Here is an 18,533-nt window from a genome sequence, read left to right as displayed (position 1 = left end):
ATTGATCTCTATCCTTATTTGACTACTGATCACTTGGACATTTGGTGCAATGATTGGCATCTGAAAAGATGAAGAGCAACTGGGGCGTTACTATAATCTTAGGTAACTTTTAGTCTGTAGCCTACTACAGCACTGAGATAGAATTAGGAAATATGGGACCCTTCAGATGTTGCTGTCCTGCAACTTCCCCAGCCATGAACCAAGGAGGAGGAAGTAGAAATGCAGTCCAGCAACATCAAGAGGGCTACATGTTCACTAGTTCTCCATCCTTCAAGTTGAACAGCAGTGTACTTATGAACAGGAGTGTCACTAGCGGTTGTAGGAAATTCAGACCACACTGGATGACACCCAAAGTGAAGTGACACCACTGTTGCCCAAATAATAATAATAATTAATAATTTGTTTTATTTATATACCGCTATTCCAAAGATCATAGCGGTGAACAGCAAGTAAGCTAATTAGCAAGTAAGCTAATTTGCCCCCAACAGTCTGGGTACTCATTTTAGCGACCTTGGAAGGATGCAAGCCTGAGTCGAGCTTGGGCCCTTTTGCTGGTCTTGAACTCGCAACCTTGTGGTTTTGAGTAAATGGCTGCAGTACAGGCATTTAACCACTGCGCCACCAGGGCTCCTGGTGAAAGAAAGCCCTCCCTTGTAGATCTTAAAGATTCTGGCAGGTTTCGTATAATCTGGATCTAAACCACACAGGGCTTTATAGGTCATGACAAATGTCTGCCCTGCTCCCCAAATGTTGAAGCCAGGCATGGGTGAGGTGTGGCTCTGTGGGTAGAGAAAGGAGATACTGACTGGCCTCCTTTTCTGCCAAGTGAGCCTTGCAGGCATGGTGTGGGAGGGTAGGCTCAGTATATGGAGAAAAAAGACACTTGCTGGTCTCCTTCTCTGCTCACTGGGTCTCAAGGCAGGAGTTCCCTCTGGAACCACTTCAGAGTGGAATGGAAGGCCATGCCTGAATGGCACTGACCCTTTCACTTCTTCCTCCTGGTAAGCACAACCTCCTGCCCCCCACTCCTTCTCCCTTGGCTTATGTTTGCATTGAAATGCACACCTGACCATTGGGAAATTCCTTCTCTACAAGCCCTTGCTGGTGCGAATGACTTGAAACGCTTTGCCAACTACCAACTATTTGTCTTCCTTCCTTCTCTCACACCTCTCCATCACTTATAGTCCCCCCCCCCCCCATTTTATACTTGTCAAATTTGGTGCTGCGATCCTTTTATCTGCAATATAACTGCAGTAGAAAGTGTCATCTACGTACATGTGATCTTTCAACTTGGAACTCATTTGTTACTTCCAAGAAAACAGACTCATTGGGGCTTGGAGATGCATATCTAAGAATCATAAAAATGTACAGCCTTGCTGTGGCAGATCAGTTTTTAAAGCTGTAACTCTGTGGCTGCCTATTTAAAGATCTTGTCTTATTGGATCAGAGATCAAATTACTTCAGTTGGGAGCCTTTCTAGACAATTCATAGTTTGGGATGTATGCAAGTAAATACAGAATTGTTATTCGTTTGCATGAGTACCAGTGAACTTGCCTTAAGATATCACTTTGATTGCATCTCAGTTGCATTTCTCATTATTCTAATTTGTAGTATTTTATCACTGGAAATGGTCACTCCTCAGCCCTTTCCCCCTTCTTTGAACCAATGAGTACTGAGTAGTATAGGAAAATAAAACAAAATTCAAAATCCACAGAGGAGTGAGACCTTAACTGGCCAGCCAAAATGCACATCATTACAAAACACATGATGCAAGATTTCAAAGTTCCACTGGCTTCTTCATCAGGCAAAAGATGTTTAAAAAAACAGGCGGAAGAAAGAGTGTTGGAGCTGCAGGCCTACATATTGTATGAATGCTATCTCAGCTGCAGTTCAGTTGGTCTGGAGGAATCTCAATGCAGACTGAGGTCACTCCTATTTTTGGCCTTGTGGGGACCAAGACAAAGGAGAGTAACATTTAAATTCCATTAGGAGCAATAAAGTAAGTCTTCTTGGAATTTTGGGTGTCATCATCCATAGTGAAGCCACAAGGCTCACTCCTAGGCAGAGAACATTGATATCTCAAGAAGTGCTATACAGCATCTTTTCAGGACAAATGAATTTTTGATGCATTGTAACATTATTAATTTGAAAACAAATTGTGTTTGTATTGTGTTTGGAATATAATAAAAAGATTTATTTTTCAAAAAGGAAAAGAAAAACCTATACAATACCTAAATACCCCCCCCCCCCAGTACAGAAACTTTCTGTAGGACAGATTCTGTAGGACAGCATAATGGCAGTAAAAGTGGTCAGATTGCTTTCAATATGCAGCATGATTACATCAGAAGAGATACATTTTTAATTCCTACTCTTAATGGAAGGTGTGAGATTCATCACAGGCATGCTGGACCAAGAAGTGTCAAATTAAAACGACCAAATTAAGATGAAGTATCAAGTACCATCTTTTGTTTTCCACACCAGAAGATTCTTTGTATTCAAGTCAGGCTTAACTAATATAATGTAGCATTTGGGGATGGAAATGCAGCCCATTAACCCCAGACTGGAGGACAAGATGGAGAAGACCTGCACAGCCACCATGTATTTCCCTTTGGTGCTCAGGTAAGTGGGTACAAAGGACACCCAAACACTGCAAAACACCAGCATGCTGAAGGTGATCAGCTTGGTTTCATTGAAGGCCCCTGGCAGTTTCCTGGCAAGGAAGGCCAGAGTGAAACAGATAGTGGCCAGAAAGCCCATGTAGCCAAGGGCAGTATAAAACATGAACACAGATCCTTCATTACATTGCAGTGTGATCTGCCCATGATGGGAGTGCATGTCAGCATCTGGGAAAGGGGGAGAGATTCCCAGCCAGATCGTACAAATGGCCACCTGAACACCAGAACAAGAAATGACAATGGAGTTGGCTAAAGTCTTCCCCAGCCATTTCCTCATCCTACTCCCTGGCTTTGTGGCCATAAAAGCCACCACCACCATGATGGTTTTTGCCAACAAGGAAGAGACAGCGACTGAGAAGATGATGCTGAAGGCAGTTTGTTGGAGAAAGCAGGTCACCATGTGTGGTCGACCAATGAATAGAAATGAGGATAGAAACGAAAGCAGGAGGGAGACAAGGAACACGTAGGTGAGATCACGGTTGTTGGCTTTGACCATGGCACTCTCTCGATATTTCAGGAAAGTTCCTAAAACAAGCCCTGTGGTCAGTGATAGGAACAGGGCAAGGGAAGCTAGGGCATTCCCCAAAGATTCTCCATAGGATAAGAAGCTGACAACCTTGGCAACACATTGGTCATGGTCCTTATTTGAATATTGATCATCTGCACACTCATGGCAATGGTCAGCATCTGAAAAGAAGAGGAGCTGTGGCATTAGGATCATTTAAACAACCTCCACATTCTAGTCTTACTCTACCATCTTTGTGGTCTCTTAAACTGGGGAGAAGGGATGGGCATAAATGGGAGGCATGGCACAGGAGAAGGTGGGGCAAGCTGGGGAGAAAGGATGGATAGGGAGAAGGGATGGATAAGAGATGCAATAGGTGAGTGCAATCTGGTATCAGCTCTCCTTGGGTTCATTCCCACTGGCATTATAATTCACTTTCCAATTTGGCTTGGCTCTGTGTCAGCAATTGATTCCCAAAGGTCCCTTGTTCCCACTACGAAAAAAGATCTTTTGTGGAATCACATTTTTTGGGCATGTTTGTTGTCGCCATTAGGTTGCACGACTTCAAAATCTTGTGTCAATCATCACAGCAGCCCAGACTGTGGGGATGAAGGAAAGGACCCTTGCGAAGGACATGGGGACTGAAGGAAGGGACCTTTGGGAAGGAGGAAGACAAGGGACATATTTTTTTAAAAAAACAAAGTAATTGACAAATTGATAGTTTGTTTCAGCTACCACATACCTATGAAAGTAGTTACTGAACCAATTTATTGATTCATCGATTACTATTATTATTATCAATAAAAAGTACTCACATATCACACCAACAAATGCACTGGGGTGTGTGCGACATCTCCACAATGGAGATTACAAATCCAATTACAAATCCATGTAACATTTACTTTGTCTAGCCCACATTTTACAAGCTTGTTTGCAAATATGTCATGGGAAACCTTGTCAAAGGCCTTACTGAAATCAAGATATACAATATCCACAGCATTCCCTTCATCTACCAAGCTGGTAATTTTATCAAAGAAAGAGATTAGATTTGTCTGGCATGACTTGTTTCTCTGAAATCCGTGTTGACTTTTTGTGATTATGGCATTGCCTTCTAAATGTTCACAGACTCTCTGCTTAACGATCTGCTCCAGAATCTTTCCTGGTATTGATGTCAGACTAACTGGATGATAATTGTTGGGATCCTCTTTCTTCCCCTTTTTGAAGATGGGGACAACATTTGCCCTCCTCCAGTCTGCTGGGACTTCTCCTGTTCTCCAGGAGTTTTCAAAGATTATTGCCAATGGCTCCGATATTACATTTGACAGTTCTTTTAATACCCTTGGATGTAGTTCATCTGGTCCTGGAGACTTAAATTCATTTAGATTAACAAGCTATTCCTCTACTATCTCTTTACTTATTCTGTACTGAAATTCCCCTAATCTGTCCTTTATCCTCAGGTTGAGCACCCTTTGCCTTTTCTGAGAAGACTGAGGCAAAGAAGGTGTTGAGTAATTCTGCCTTTTCTCTGTCTTATGTTAGCATTTTGCCATCTTCTCCACGCAGTGGCCCTACCGTTTCCTTCTTCTTCCTTTTGCTGTGGACATATCCAAAAAAGCCCTTTTTGTTGTTCTCAACCTCTCTAGCATTCCTGAGTTTATTCTGCTCCTTAGCTTTTCTGACTTTACCCCTACATGTGCTTGCTATTTGTTTGAATTCCCCTTTGGTGATTTCTCCATTTTTCCATTTCTTGTACATGTTCCATTTAAAACTTAGCTCAGTTGAAAGTTCCTTAGTCATCCATCCTGGTTTCTTGAGACATCTCCCGTTTTTCTTTCTCACTGGAACTGTTTGAAATTGTGCCTTCAGTATCTCCCTTTTGAGAAACTCCCATCCATCTTGAACTCCCTTCTCTTTTAGTATTTCTGACCACGGGATCACCCTCAATACTTCTCTAAGTTTACTGAAATCTGTTCTCCTAAAGTCTAGGATGCGTGTCTGACTATGCCTGGCTTCTCCTTTCCATTGTATAACAAACTCCCGGAGAACATGGTCACTTCCACCTAATGATCCCACCACTTGCACCCCATTAACCAAGTCATCCTTGTTGGTTAGGATCAGATCTAAAATAGCTGACCCCCTTGTTGCCTCTTCCACCTTTTGGACCATGAAATTGTCTTCCAGGCAAGTGAGGAATTTGCTAGACCTTGAGGATTTGGCTGAGACTGACTTCCAGCAAATATCAGGGTAGTTGAAGTCGCCCATCACTACTACATCTCTCCTTTCTGAGTGTGTGGTCATCTGTTCTAGAAAGGCGTCATCCAATTCCTCCATCTGACTTGGGGGGTCTGTAGTAGACTCCCATAATAACATCCTTGTTGTTTCCTTACCCTTTGAATCTTATCCAGATGCTCTCCACCTGGCTTCCATGATTGATGTCCTGGATCTCTTCGCTGGTATAAATGTCCCTCATGTATAAGGCTATTCCTCCTCCTCTCTTGTTTGGCCTGTTTTTCTTGAAAAGGTTATATCCCTCTATTTCCACATTCCAATTATGAGACTCATCCCACCAGGTTTCATTGAGGCCTATTATATCATATTTGCTTTGTTGTACTAGGAGTTCAAGTTCATCTTGCTTATTTCCCATGCTCTGTGCATTAGTGTAGAGACATCGCAGACCACGGGTCCCATTTACTTGCTGCTTGTGCAAGTTTTTTTGCTTCCCACTGTTGGGTCCTTGCACTTTTTTTCTTGTTTCCTCTATGTCTGACTATTTTCTCCAGCCCTTTCGCCTTCCTTACTATTGTCTCCCTTCCCAACGGAACTCAGTTTAAAGCCCTCCTGATCAAGTTCTTGAGACTGTTGGCAAAAACATTTCTTCCAACTGGTGTGAGATACAACCCATCTGTTGCAAGAAGTCCCTCCTCATGGAACCGCAGCCCATGATCGAAGAATCCAAATCGTTCTTGGCGGCACCATCTGCGGAGCTAGTTTTTCACATCTGCTATTTTCCTCGCCCTTCCTGGACTGTGCCCTTCGACTGGCAGAAGAGACGAGATGACAACCTGTGCATCCATTCCTTTCAGCTTCCTACCAATCGCCTCGTAATCCCTTCTGATGTTCTGAAGGCTGTGTCTTGCAGTATCATTGGTTCCCACGTGGACCAAAAGGAAGGTCAATAGGCTTGACCAGTCTTGTCAGCCTCTCTATCACATCACGGATCTTTGCCCCGGGGAGACAACACACCTCTCGAGACATCTTGTCAGGCCTACAAATCACTGCTTCTGTACCCCTCAGCAAGGAGTCCCCCACTATGACCACACGCCTCCTACGAGGCTTAGCAGCGACTGTTCCCTTGGGTGGGACTCTCAGGCTTGCCTGCTCTGTCCCTGAAGTCTGTCCATGCTGCTCTTCCTCGTCCTCCTTGATAAGGGAAAGAGCTTCGAATCGATTCTCTAGCTGCAAGCTCCCAGAACAATCCCTTCTTGGCCTACTTCTCTGTGTGACATTCCTCCAGCTGTCTGCCTCCTGTGTATGCGAAGTGACCTCCTCCGCTCCAGCAACTTCCTCTGCGTGGTATTTGTCCAGGATTGTTAGTTCTGTTGTGTCCAGGAAATGCTCCTGCTCCCTAATATGCTGAAGTATAGCTACACTGGACTCCAACTGCTGCACTTTCTCCTCCAAGGGTGCTACCAAGTTGCACTTGGGGCATGTGAAGATCTCCATTTCTGTAGGCAAGAAGAGAAACATCCCACAAGTGTTGCAGGTGACTGCTGTGGTTCCGGCAGTGTCCATACTGAAAAGTCTTAGGAAATTACTGGAACAGGACTGTAGGCTTCCTCCTAAAAAAAAATGCTCCAGAAAACACCAACGATGTTTCACCAATTTCTGGCAGTGAGCTCAATCAACTCCGCCTCTGCTGTATGTAGAACTCCTCTCTCCTCCTCCTCCTCCTCCTCCTCCTCCTCCTCTCTGTAGCAGGAACTTACCCCTATTCTGTCTGGCCATCATTGAGCATGACTGATACCTCCCTATTCTTCTTACTAAACATATTAAAATCCTGCTTGATTTTATTTATTTCTAGTCGGTCATCCACTATAGGACTCTGGGAAGCATGAAATGCAGCTGTTTCCTTTTAATCCTCCCGTCTGTGTGGTCTCTTAAATTGGGAACCTATTAGCGAGTCCATCAACAGTAAAGCAGTACATCTAATAGCTAAAGAAGATTTAAACACTGGCCTCCCTATGCAAGAAAACCACCCTACAGCCCCTTCTGTGCACTGGCTAATTCCATGTAGCTCGTGTGTAGTTAAGTTCAAATTATCTGCCAAAAGCTGAAATAATCCTACATGAACCCGTGACACAGTGTCTCCCATTCTATGTGCAGCTGACAATGTGTAGATGACTGAAAGGCCCCAAAGGGGAAGACATGTGGCTCATCCTGAACCCTCTAAATTCTTTTCATCAAATGACCAACCTAGACAGCTATAAAAAAGCTATCAAGACGGATCTCTTCCAGCAGGCCTTTCCTGAATAGAATCCCTCAGTCAAATAAAAACATAAATGAACCCCCTTCCCATCATGTATAGTGTATGACTCAGCCATTTTGATTACCTTATTTACTGATTTTAATAGAATAATTTCAATTGTAGTATGTTTAATTCGTTTTTTGTATTGGACTGATTTTTAGATGTAAGCTGTTTTGATTGTTTGGCAAACAAAAGCAGGGTATAAATTATTATTATTATTATTATTATTATTATTATTATTATTATTATTATTTTCTCTCTGGATTACATGCCCTCAGGCAATTTCTTTCCACTTCCTTACTATCTGATCACATGGACACTCATTGCAATGGTCAGCATCTGAAAACAATAGCTATGGCATTGGTAGAGTCCTTAATATTTTACAATACTTAAAAGGGAGGTAAACTCTGTGAGGCAATTTCTTTCCACTTGCTTGCTATTCTGACAATTAAGTACTGTAAATGCACAACCAAGAATGGGTCCATGTTCAAAAGGATCTTTTACAAACCTTCCTGGGCCTCATGAGTCTGAATGTTTGTCCCACTCCTCAAGAGCAGTTCTTTGCTCCAGGGTTACCTACCTTCCTGAGTGGAGACTGTTCCTTCTGGACATGGAGCACAGTCATAGCAGCAGACAGGTTCTCCTTCCTTGGCCAGCTTAGAATATCCAGGGTGACAGCTTTCAGTACATCTAGAAATGGGCACAGTCTAACCATAAAAAGAAAGAACATCCAAGGAAATGTTTTAATGAGAGGTTTTTGGGATAGAATGGGATGTCTGGGAAGAAAGAGGATTCTGGACAGTACTGCCTGATAGATTGTGTGGATATTGTCCAATGTCTTTCAACCATGAAAAGGGCTCAAGGGTGTGTAGATTCAGCTAAGCACATTTATAACACTGGCAATGCACATTCACCATATATTTGTAGTAGGATTCCAGTCTAGTTCTTAACCCTCAGATCCAGAAAGGCTGCAGCTGGATTAGTAAACTTGCCTGGTGGAAGATGCTTTGTACCACAAAGAGAAGCCTTGTACCATCCACCACATGAGTCTAATTCTCAGGGATATTCTGTCCATCTTGTCTGGACCGAACTTCAGTCCTTTATCCATTACTGATCCATTAGTGCATCACTAATCCCATTAACTCACTTCTTCTTTTTCATTTCCCCCCTCCCTTCTTTCCAAAACTTAATTGTTCTTCTCACTTGGCTATTTTTGTATGACTTGATGTCCAGAAAGTTAACTCTCCTTCTGGATGTCTTCTCAAAGATATTAATCTGATTATTCTGCCTAAGAACAAATGAATCATTCTACACTGATATTTCTTCTCCTGAGACAGTAGGGCTTTCTATGTTGCTGACAGGAAAATAGCACTCAACTCTCTTTAGAGGTAAAGCTGACTAAAACAAGGATGTCATGCGTTGGCTATATCACCACATAATGTGACCAAGTGGAAAAGACAATAAACATTTGGTAAAATAGAAGGTAGTAGTGGATAAAGTGGAAATTGCTTCTGTGGACAAATAGAATGAATGGATAGATTTTGTTATCCTCACCCAATTAAACCACTTGGACCACGCAACAGCATTCTGGTCAATGGTGAATTTGATCTCCGAGGAGGTCTGTCTCTCTATGCTTCCAACTTCCACACCACCACTGGATTTGTTGGGAAACACCACCCAGTTCATGATATTGAAGTCAGCTACCAGAACTCCATGCTCATCCAAATAAACTCCATCCATGGAAGTATTATACAGCTGGAAGTTCATCAGGAAAGAGTGAAACTGAAAGGAAACAGGAACATGCTTGCACCTTACAGACAGGAAATCCTGTTTTACATCTCACCTCTCCCTATTTGGAGTTCGCATTTCCACTGATCATCCTAGATTCATGGAAGCCATTTACATTTCAAAAAGATAGGCACCAGTATTATTCTGCTTAGAAAGATATTGGCAACCAATGCAGCTGTTTCAGAATAGGCATACAGTGGGCCCTTGGTATCCACTGGGGATTGACTCTAGGACCTGCAGTGGATACCAAACTCTATGGATGCTAAAGTCCCATGAAATACTAAATACTATGAACAATAAAATGGTGTCCCTGATATAAAATCAAGGATATATATATATATATATATATATATATATTTTCAAGCTGTGGATTCTTGAATCAATAAATAAATAATCTGTGGATATGGAAGGCCGACTGTACTTTAAATAATATTATGGGTGAACAAAGCACTAATACCTAATTGCTGTTCTGCCTACCAAGTGATCTTTCCAGCCTTACCAGAGCACATTGCCATCAATTGATATGTTTCATAGATACCAGCTTGACTGTTTAGGAATGGTGATGGGTGGTGTACTAGTCTTAACTGAGATTATGCACATCAACTAAAATGATCCATTTAATCAGAGGAAAGTTGGGCACTCATAGCCATGGAGCATATAGGGCCTTCCCCACCTCATTATTTCCAGGGTTTTTGTTTTCAACAGGGACTTCACATCCATCTGAAGGCAACATGGAAATATACCTTCTTCTAAGGATTCCTTGACTCCTCTCCCGCTGCCCAGTCTTCTCTAGACCCTTGAAGCCAGCACAAGGGTAACAAGGGGAAAAATGGCATTTTCAAGGATCTTCAGTACATGTTTGGGCTACACAGATTGAAGTAGGTTTACACAGGAGAAAATGCAGGTACCAAATGTACTTTATTATGGCCTGCTGTCTTTATGGCATCAATGGCAAATAACTTTTTCTGGAAAAATATCCTCCTCAAATTAATCAATTTTGAGAAACAAGTCCCTTCAATACTTGGCAAAGCTTTGTTGGATAATTCAGGACCAATGCAAACACTACTTAGCTATCATCATCATCATCATCATCATCATCATCATCATCATCATCATCATCACCATCACCATCACCATTATCATCATTATCGACAACAAACAGTACTTAACAGTGTCTTCCACCTATGTATGGTTCCAATTGGACTGGGGAGTGCCTCTCCTTGCCATTTTATCACCTGAATCATTCCAGAAAACTAAAGAGATCCCTTAGCAGACAGAAGACACCTATAGATAATTGGACTGACCACCTGGGCAAATTCCCTCTTCCGAACATGATCCAGGGCTTTACCAGAAGAACAGCAGGCAACCTGTCAAGAGTAAACCATTTAAGGGCTGATGGGAGAATGGAGTTGGCAGACAATTCCCTGCTCACTTCCAATCCAGAAAGTAATGACTGAGGGTCTGTCAGTGGGACTGCATATGAAGGCAAAGGAATACCTGCCATGGCTGGAGCCGTCGAGATGCCAGTCTGCCTCTACCCTTCGTCTGCATCTGTTTTGATCGGGAGAAGTATGAATCATGCAGGGTCCATGCCACAGCCTGGATGGTATTGTAAATACTGTAAGTATCTTGGGAAAGGATCCTCTTCATCATATCCTGATGCAGATGCATCAAAGTGTCTTTTTCTGTGCATCTGTTCCAGAGTTTAACAGAAAGCATTGGCGCTGAATATGAACAATGAAATGCTGCTTCCCCAAGCTGCTCAAGATCAAATAGAAATTGATCCAAATTGTCATATTGTGTCCTTTTGTTTGTCTGTATTGAGAAAGACAAGGAAATGTGGGTGTCCTGGAGATCCACCACTTTGTACAAAAGTCTTAGACTGAGATCCTGCAAAGCTGTTGCTATCAGCACTTTCCCCACTGCTTGTTTATTAGCATTTTCTATTTGTCTTATTATTACTCCTAGTGTAAGTATGGCCTGAGTGTCCAACTGACAAACAATTACACTGACTTTCCTGTCCTTAAGATACAGAAATATGCTGAATGCCCTGCCTTTTGAGTTCATCACAGGAATTGTCTCAGAGAAAGCAATGCAAATCCCATTTGTTCTGGCCAGAGAAGTGAAGGTGCTCCTGAACTTTTCCCCACTGTCATTCTCTAGAGCAAGTAGACCAATCCAAGTCCATCTGAAATGCAGGAGCAGTTTGACAACCACTTGGTATGGAGGCTCTTGCTTTGGGATCATCCGGTGGAAAAAAGGGAACAGACTTTTCCCACTCAGCGCATGGGTAAAAAAGCTGTAATTGATCTAGTCAAGAAAAGAAGGCATAGGTGGTGAGTTTTGCATTCATGGTGAATCTCAGATATTTTAAATGTAACTTGGGTCTATGGGTCTATGAAGCCAATGCCTTAGGCTTTTACTGTGTTATTATATTGTTACTGGAAGCTTTTGTGGACACCACTTTAGCAAACTCTTTCAAACCTCTTTAGCATCCTTCAGAGTCATCCTTTAGAGGCACATTCTATTTTTCCTCTTAGAATCTGTTCAGCGCATACAAGTGAATGAATCAAAAGCACAATATTCCCTCAGCCTGCTGCCACTTGGCCCAGATTAATATGTCTCCTAAAATCCTCTAGAACAGCGGTTCTCAAATTGTGGGGTGGGAACTCCCAGGGGGGCAGAAGAGTTAGAGGCTCTGATCCCTCCTGGTCCTCAGCCCCCAGGTTTTTATGTGTAACATTTACGCATTTGCTAAGTTGAATATTGAATATATTTAAATAAAACTATTCTAATTTGAATTATGTTAAAATATGAATATACATGAGTGTGCAAATAAAAATATGCATACTAAATAAACAAAATATTTTTATTCAGATGCTATATCGAGAGAAGCATGCAATCTCCAAACGTAGATGTAAAGAGGGGATTCTATGGGGAAAAATCTGCATGCCATTTCTCTAGAAGGTTCGCTGAAGTCAAGAATGGAGTCCAAGGCCAGATGTATTTTAAAAAGAAGTTCTACAAAGTCCATCTCCAAAGACTTAAAGGGAAAACCCAAACTATTTATTATTATTATTATTATTATTATTATTATTATTATTATTATTAACCTTTATTTATAAAGCGCTGTAAATTTACACAGCGCTGTACATACAATCTTTTTAATTGGACGGTTCCCTGCCCTCAGGCTTACAATCTAAAAAGACACGACACAAAGGGAGTGGTGGTGGGGAAGGGGCCTCTCTAGTAGGATAATACATATAAAATACATAGCAATATAGGAAATGATTCAATAAAACAGGCACCAAAAGAACATCAAATAGCAAGCGACAATTATGCAATGCCTGGGAACGCTTCTCTAAACAAAATGGTCTTCAACTCTGTTTTGAAGCTGGTTAAGGAAGTGATGGCCCTTGCTCGTGGGGGAAGAAGGTTCCAGGAGTGAGGGGCAGCGAGGGAAAAGGGGCAAATCCGAGATGGGGCAGAGGAAATCCTGGGCTGGGACAGTAGACCTTGACTACCAGAACAGAGGGCTCTAGTTGGAAGGTGAGGAGAAATAAGGTCTGATAAGTAAGGAGGGGCCAGCCCATGGAGGGCTTTAAATGTCGACAGTAGAAGCTTATACTGAATCGGAAAGGGAGAGGGAGCCAGTGAAGGGATGCCAACACAGGAGAGATATGGTCAAAGCAGTGGGCGGATGTGATAATGCATACAGCTGAATGCTGGACAGAAATTAAAGGACGGAGGTGAGAAAGAGGAAGCCCAGCCAGATGGACATTACAGTAATCAAGTCGTGAGACCACTAGGGCATGGACCAGGATCGTGGCAGTAGAGGCAGAGAGATATGGTCGGATTTTGGCAATATTGTATAAAAAGAATCTACAAGCCTTGGCTGTGGTCTGGATCTGAGGGATACACGACAGAGAAGAATCAAAGATGAAACCAAGACTGCAGGCTTGCTGGACTGGTTGAATAGAAATGTTGTCCACAGAGACAGAAAAGGAGTGTTGAAGGGTGGACTTAGGAGGAAAGACAAGAAGCTCAGTTCATCCTTCCCCCACCCATTCCTACAATTAAAGCCGAGACATCAGAATACGTCTGTCAGCAAGGAGTTACACAAACAGAATAATGACAAGGAAGAAAGGCAACCACAGCATTTTTAAAAGTAGCATTCAAATGAGGAAGAGTCTCAAACCGAAGTGGAGATGGGGACATTGAATACATTCCAGTGCTTGACTATCCAGATTGCTTCTCCCCTGTCCCTCTAAGATATTTATTCATGTGCCTCAATACATGAATTCCCAATATCTCTTTTCACCCTTGTCTCCCCTTTCTCAACCTCATCCAAATTTTCTACATCCTTGATAAATAAGATGCCCAGAAATTAATGCAGGACTCCAGTTCTGGGGGTCTCCTTTAAGGTAACTATATGAGACAAAGGGCCTTATCACACGTGAAACAGGAGCTCCAGTTTGAAGCCCTTCTGAAGCAGAGTCACCTCGGATCCAAGGCAATTCACGTGATGTATTATCATACCTGAGGAATGAAATTGTGATCTCTACTTGGGCAAAGCAGAGTGGGTACACATTGCATTACCACACCAGAGGGATTCAACGATTCAAATTGGCAGCCTTGCACATGATCAGTGGGGCTCTGGAAGCTGTCATCCTTCCCTGCTCCCTCCTTAGCTGTCATCCTTCGTTGGAAGGAAGGAGGAGGCAGGGGATGATGGGACAGGTGGCAGGGTGCCAGACGGGGCGAGATCAGGATAAAGGAGCAGGCAGGGGATGATGGGACAGGTGGCAAGGGGTCACTGGGGGCTAGATCAGGGTGGAGGACCAGGCAGGGGATGATGGGACAGGTGGCAGGGGGTCACTGGGGGCTAGATCAGGGTGAAGGAGCAGGCAGGGGATGATGGGACAGGTCACTGAGGGCGAGTTCAGGGTGATCTTCCACACCAGACCAATTTGAAGTGAAATCGAAGTGAGCTTGGAAACAATTTTTTGTGAATTCGCTTGTTACCGAATTCACAAAAATGAGGAGTCACTCTGAACTGACTGTGGATTCACCTTGTAACGACCCCCCATAGAAAGCAATCATGTCTGATAATACATCATGTTATAACATGAATACACATGGCTGAACCCGTAGTGACTCCGGATCTGAGTTGTAAAACCCTTCGTGTGATAAGGCCCAAAGAATGCTGGGAATTCAGAGTCCTAAAGTAAGAAATAGCATCCAGACATGTCAAAGTTGCAGACAAGCATTTGCAATCTGTGTTGTCTCCCAATAGTATCAACATGGATTGTGATCAGTTAAATAGCAGAAATTGGCTTTGAAAAGGGATAGGGCATCATGGGAAATAAAGGGAGGTGGAGAGGACTGAAATACTGGAAAAGGGTTGCAGGGAAACTCAACAAAATGAAGAAACCATGTCCCAGAAAACTTAATGGCTAAGTGCACACAAATGGAGGCAGTCAGCTGCTTGGGAAATAGAAAGAGAATGGAGATCTGAAGTACTGGAAGAGGATTAAAGATTACAGTTCAAAAGTGAAGATACCAAGTCCCAGAAAAATTTACTGGCTAGATGCACACAAAGGGAGGCAATCAACTACACTCCCGCACCTGGTTACACCTGATGCCAGGAGCAAGACTTCTGGGGTAGGGTGGGACTTCTGGTGCCGAGACGTCCGGTGCCATTTCTGGGGTGAGGCCTGCATGGAAGTGCCTGTGTGGACTGCTCTGCCCCGAGGAGCACCCACATGGCCCTGAGAAGCTCCCTCAGGGGGCAGAGTAGTGCCCATGGTCCCAAAGAGTGCCCATGTGGCCCTAAAGAGCTTCCACAGGGGTGCAAGCAGCACCCGAAGGGAGCAGGAAGCTGACCGGGTGTCGTTCCCCCTTCTGGGGTGTAACTTTTGTTACTCACCTTTAAAGCCCTGCATGGGCTGGCCCCTCTTTATTTAACTGATCTTCTCTCTCCCTACATCCCTACTCGCACTCTCCGCTCTGGTAGCCAAAGTCTCCTCTCTCAACCCAGGATTTTCTCTGCCCCGTCCTGGATCCGTCCCTTCTTTCTTGCTGACCCTCATTCCTGGAATCTTCTTCCTCTGCACGCATGGCTCATCAATTCCCTAACCAATTTTAAGGCTGAGCTGAAAACCATATTGTTCAGGGAAGCGTTCTCAGGGAACTTGTGATTGTCATCTGGCTCTCTGATAACGTTTGATGTGATTTGCTTTTATATTTGATGTTTTTTAAATTGTCTTTTCTTTCCTACATTGTAATTTTATCTATTCCTCTATCTAATTGTTATTACTTTTAGAGGGTATGCCTCGGACAGGCTTTTATATATTCCTTAATTTTACTAACTTTGCACAGCACTCTGTATAATTACAGCACTTTAGAAATAAAGTTTAATAATAATAATAATAATAACCTGGTGTCATCCGCACCCCTGCACACCCCCAATGATGATAATGCTGCCATTTGGGGTGGGAGGAGAGAAAAACTGGAAAAATTTACTCTGGGTTGTATGGGATACTCAGACAGGATTGAGATGGAGGGAACAACAATCCACCTCATACTGAAATTAAAAATTTGGGTTAGAACTCAAAAAATCACAGAAAACACAGCAGAAGGATGAAAATATCACATGGATTTTAGGGGGAAATAGCGGTAAGTGCAGCTATAATGGCCATCAAATCTTGGGACTTTTGATAAGTCTAGATTTGCCTTATGCCTTCATCCAGAAATACCTTTCTCATCATCGTTGCTGTTTTTGTATCTGTCGTAGTTGTTATTAATTTACTACCAGAGAGAGATGCCTGGGTGGCTTTCTGCCTTAGAAGTAAGAATATTTCAGGCAGAGCCAGGTTTGGAGTACACCTTGAATTTGGGTTGGAGGAATGGTGCTATTTTCTCTCTCCTTTGCTGTTCAGTTTGCAAAATGCCTTGAGCAAGTCCTGGGTACAGTGCCTGATTCTGAACTTCTCTATGTATAGATTGCAAAGTGATTCAGCCTACACTCCATTGCTTTATTCTTACCTGTGGGGTTTTGTAGATGCCCAACACAGAGGAAATAAGGCCAGATATTTCAGAGTTGGTCCCTTCAAGAACTGCCAAGAGGTTATTTTGTCCTCCACAGCTGTAGTTTGGAATGTTCTCCCGTCCAAAAGACAGCAGGTCGATCATGGCCTCATAAGTCATTCTTTCATTGAAATAGTTCTCGTAGATGTTGTAGCCCAAGGTGATGTTGGGCAAGAGCCTTGGATCCTGGTTGATCTCATGAATGGCAAATAAGAAGGGCAGAATCTGCCAGTAGCGCATACTCCCAATACTGCAGGAAAATAGAAGATGTCAGACATTCACCCTCTGATTAATGAAAACATATGCTATTTCTGCCTGCTTTATGATAATAGGATTCTCAGGATTTTACCGTGATAACTATTGAACAATTTTATGCTGCCTGTACTTAATTCTTCACTCTCAGATTTAAAGCATCTGAACAGAATCCCAACATTATCTGTGAGTAGTAAATGGGGACTCCTTGTCACAAAAAGAGGAAGGGAGGATAACAGAAAAAGGAATGAGGGAACACCATTAAGACTACTTGGTTGTTATTTTGGCATTAGCTTTCATGGATATAAACCCATTTCTTGAGATGAAGTACAGAGTGATATTAAGCCTCAGGTTATAAAACATATTTGCACACTTGTGAGAGTGTGATGGAATATAGTAGGATTCAGAAAGATACAAATCATGTCACTTGCACTAAATTTTCAAAGGGCTGAGCAAGGTGATACAGGTCTTTCAGATCTTTACAGAGGTCAGTTAGATCTGCTTTCACGCAACAACCTTATGTGTAAGAAGGTGAGACCTTTTTCTCAAAGGAGAAAAAGAAAAGGGTTTTGGTGGGATAGATGAGAAATTAAGTTTTGAAAACAATTATTCAGCCATTTCCATTGCTCTAAGGCACAAAGCATGGGCAGAGGATGTTAGAGTCAAAACATGGGTGGCTTTGTTCAGCATAATCCTTTAGATGGCAATATATCATCTCCTTGTTGTTCAGTTTTTAAATGTAAGTGGTGGAGGGATTATGAACAATTAACTAAATACATTAACCTCTTTCTACTAACTTTATTATCTTACAAAAAGGGATATTTGAAAAGGATAAAATCAATAAAGACTTACAAGACAAAGTGAGTATAAGGTGGCTCAACAAAAACGAATGGGTAAAACACAGCATTTGCTGTAGACGTGATCCCACTAATGACATAATCTCCTGGTCTGTAGTAGTTAAGTGGGGTGATTCGATCCGTCCTTTGTTTCAGGAGACATTTTCTCTTCAGCTGCCTATAGAGTCCACAGTGCAGCAGCAGCAGCACTAACAGCAGCCACAATATCATGATGGAGATGAACACTGCAGCCACTTTCCTATGCTCTGATTCTCTCAGTATTCTCCCGCACCTTCACAGACAAACATCCATATTCTTGGGTCTAGTCAGGGAGACAAATACTTTCCCAAGAAGAGGACTGCAGTGACTGACTTTACTAATACAGACAGAATGCTGCCTGGGTCCCACTCCTGAAGGCGGCAATATTACTGATCCTCACACTGGCACAGTCCCTCCCTTCCCTCAGTCTTAGCCCTGGCATCTCAGGATTGCAAGAGGTATTTAAAACTTGTCAGATTCCATATGGGCAACATTACCAAGTGTTGTTCTTGAGGTACAGGCTTTCACAGTAAATTCCAAGGGGAACCTGGGGAGGAAAATATTCCTTGAGTTTTGGTGAGAGGTTGAATAAATTACCATGATTTTGATAATTGCCAGGGAACAAAAATCACTTGAACAATATCATTAGCTTTCTGTGTGGCTCCATGTGCAGGTGCATAGCTGGCAAAAACATGTTTACACCACTCTGTGGTGCAGTTCTGTTTCATGGGTGAGAGATGGAACAGTTCAGGCAAAGTTTGGCTGAACTTTAGTCAAGAAAGAAACTCATTGGTTGGTGCCATTGGTTCTATCACTAATATGAG

The 18,533-nt window shown here is 42.7% G+C and overlaps 1 protein-coding gene across 1 annotated transcript; it reads right to left on the bottom strand.

Annotated features, from left to right (window-relative positions):
* Positions 1–2,451: 2,451 nt before the first annotated feature.
* LOC149320996 (vomeronasal type-2 receptor 26-like) lies at positions 2,452–16,822 on the bottom strand. Its single transcript, XM_089490676.1, has 3 exons — positions 16,541–16,822; positions 8,286–8,412; positions 2,452–3,362 (listed from the first exon to the last, which is right to left on the bottom strand). Exons 1-3 carry the CDS (start codon positions 16,820–16,822, stop codon positions 2,452–2,454), a joined length of 1,320 nt encoding a protein of 439 aa, XP_089346802.1.
* Positions 16,823–18,533: the final 1,711 nt, after the last annotated feature.

Source organism: Sceloporus occidentalis, unplaced genomic scaffold, assembly GCF_023333645.1.
Source record: "Sceloporus occidentalis isolate IW3139 unplaced genomic scaffold, rSceOcc1.0.p SCAF_1, whole genome shotgun sequence".
In the NCBI taxonomy this organism is placed as follows: domain Eukaryota; kingdom Metazoa; phylum Chordata; class Lepidosauria; order Squamata; family Phrynosomatidae; genus Sceloporus; species Sceloporus occidentalis.
This window is presented reverse-complemented; position numbering and strand designations above follow the sequence as displayed.

Bases quoted from the DNA above. Each gene is read 5' to 3' on its own strand.
- LOC149320996 (XM_089490676.1), bottom strand. From the start codon at position 16,822: ATGCGCTACTGGCAGATTCTGCCCTTCTTATTTGCCATTCATGAGATC. The intron at 8,413-16,540 runs GTAAGAATAAAG...TTTTATGGTTAG, and splicing joins GCATCTACAAAACCCCACAG to ACTGTGCCCATTTCTAGATG. The intron at 3,363-8,285 runs GTAGGTAACCCT...TCTTCTTTTCAG, and splicing joins AACAGTCTCCACTCAGGAAG to ATGCTGACCATTGCCATGAG.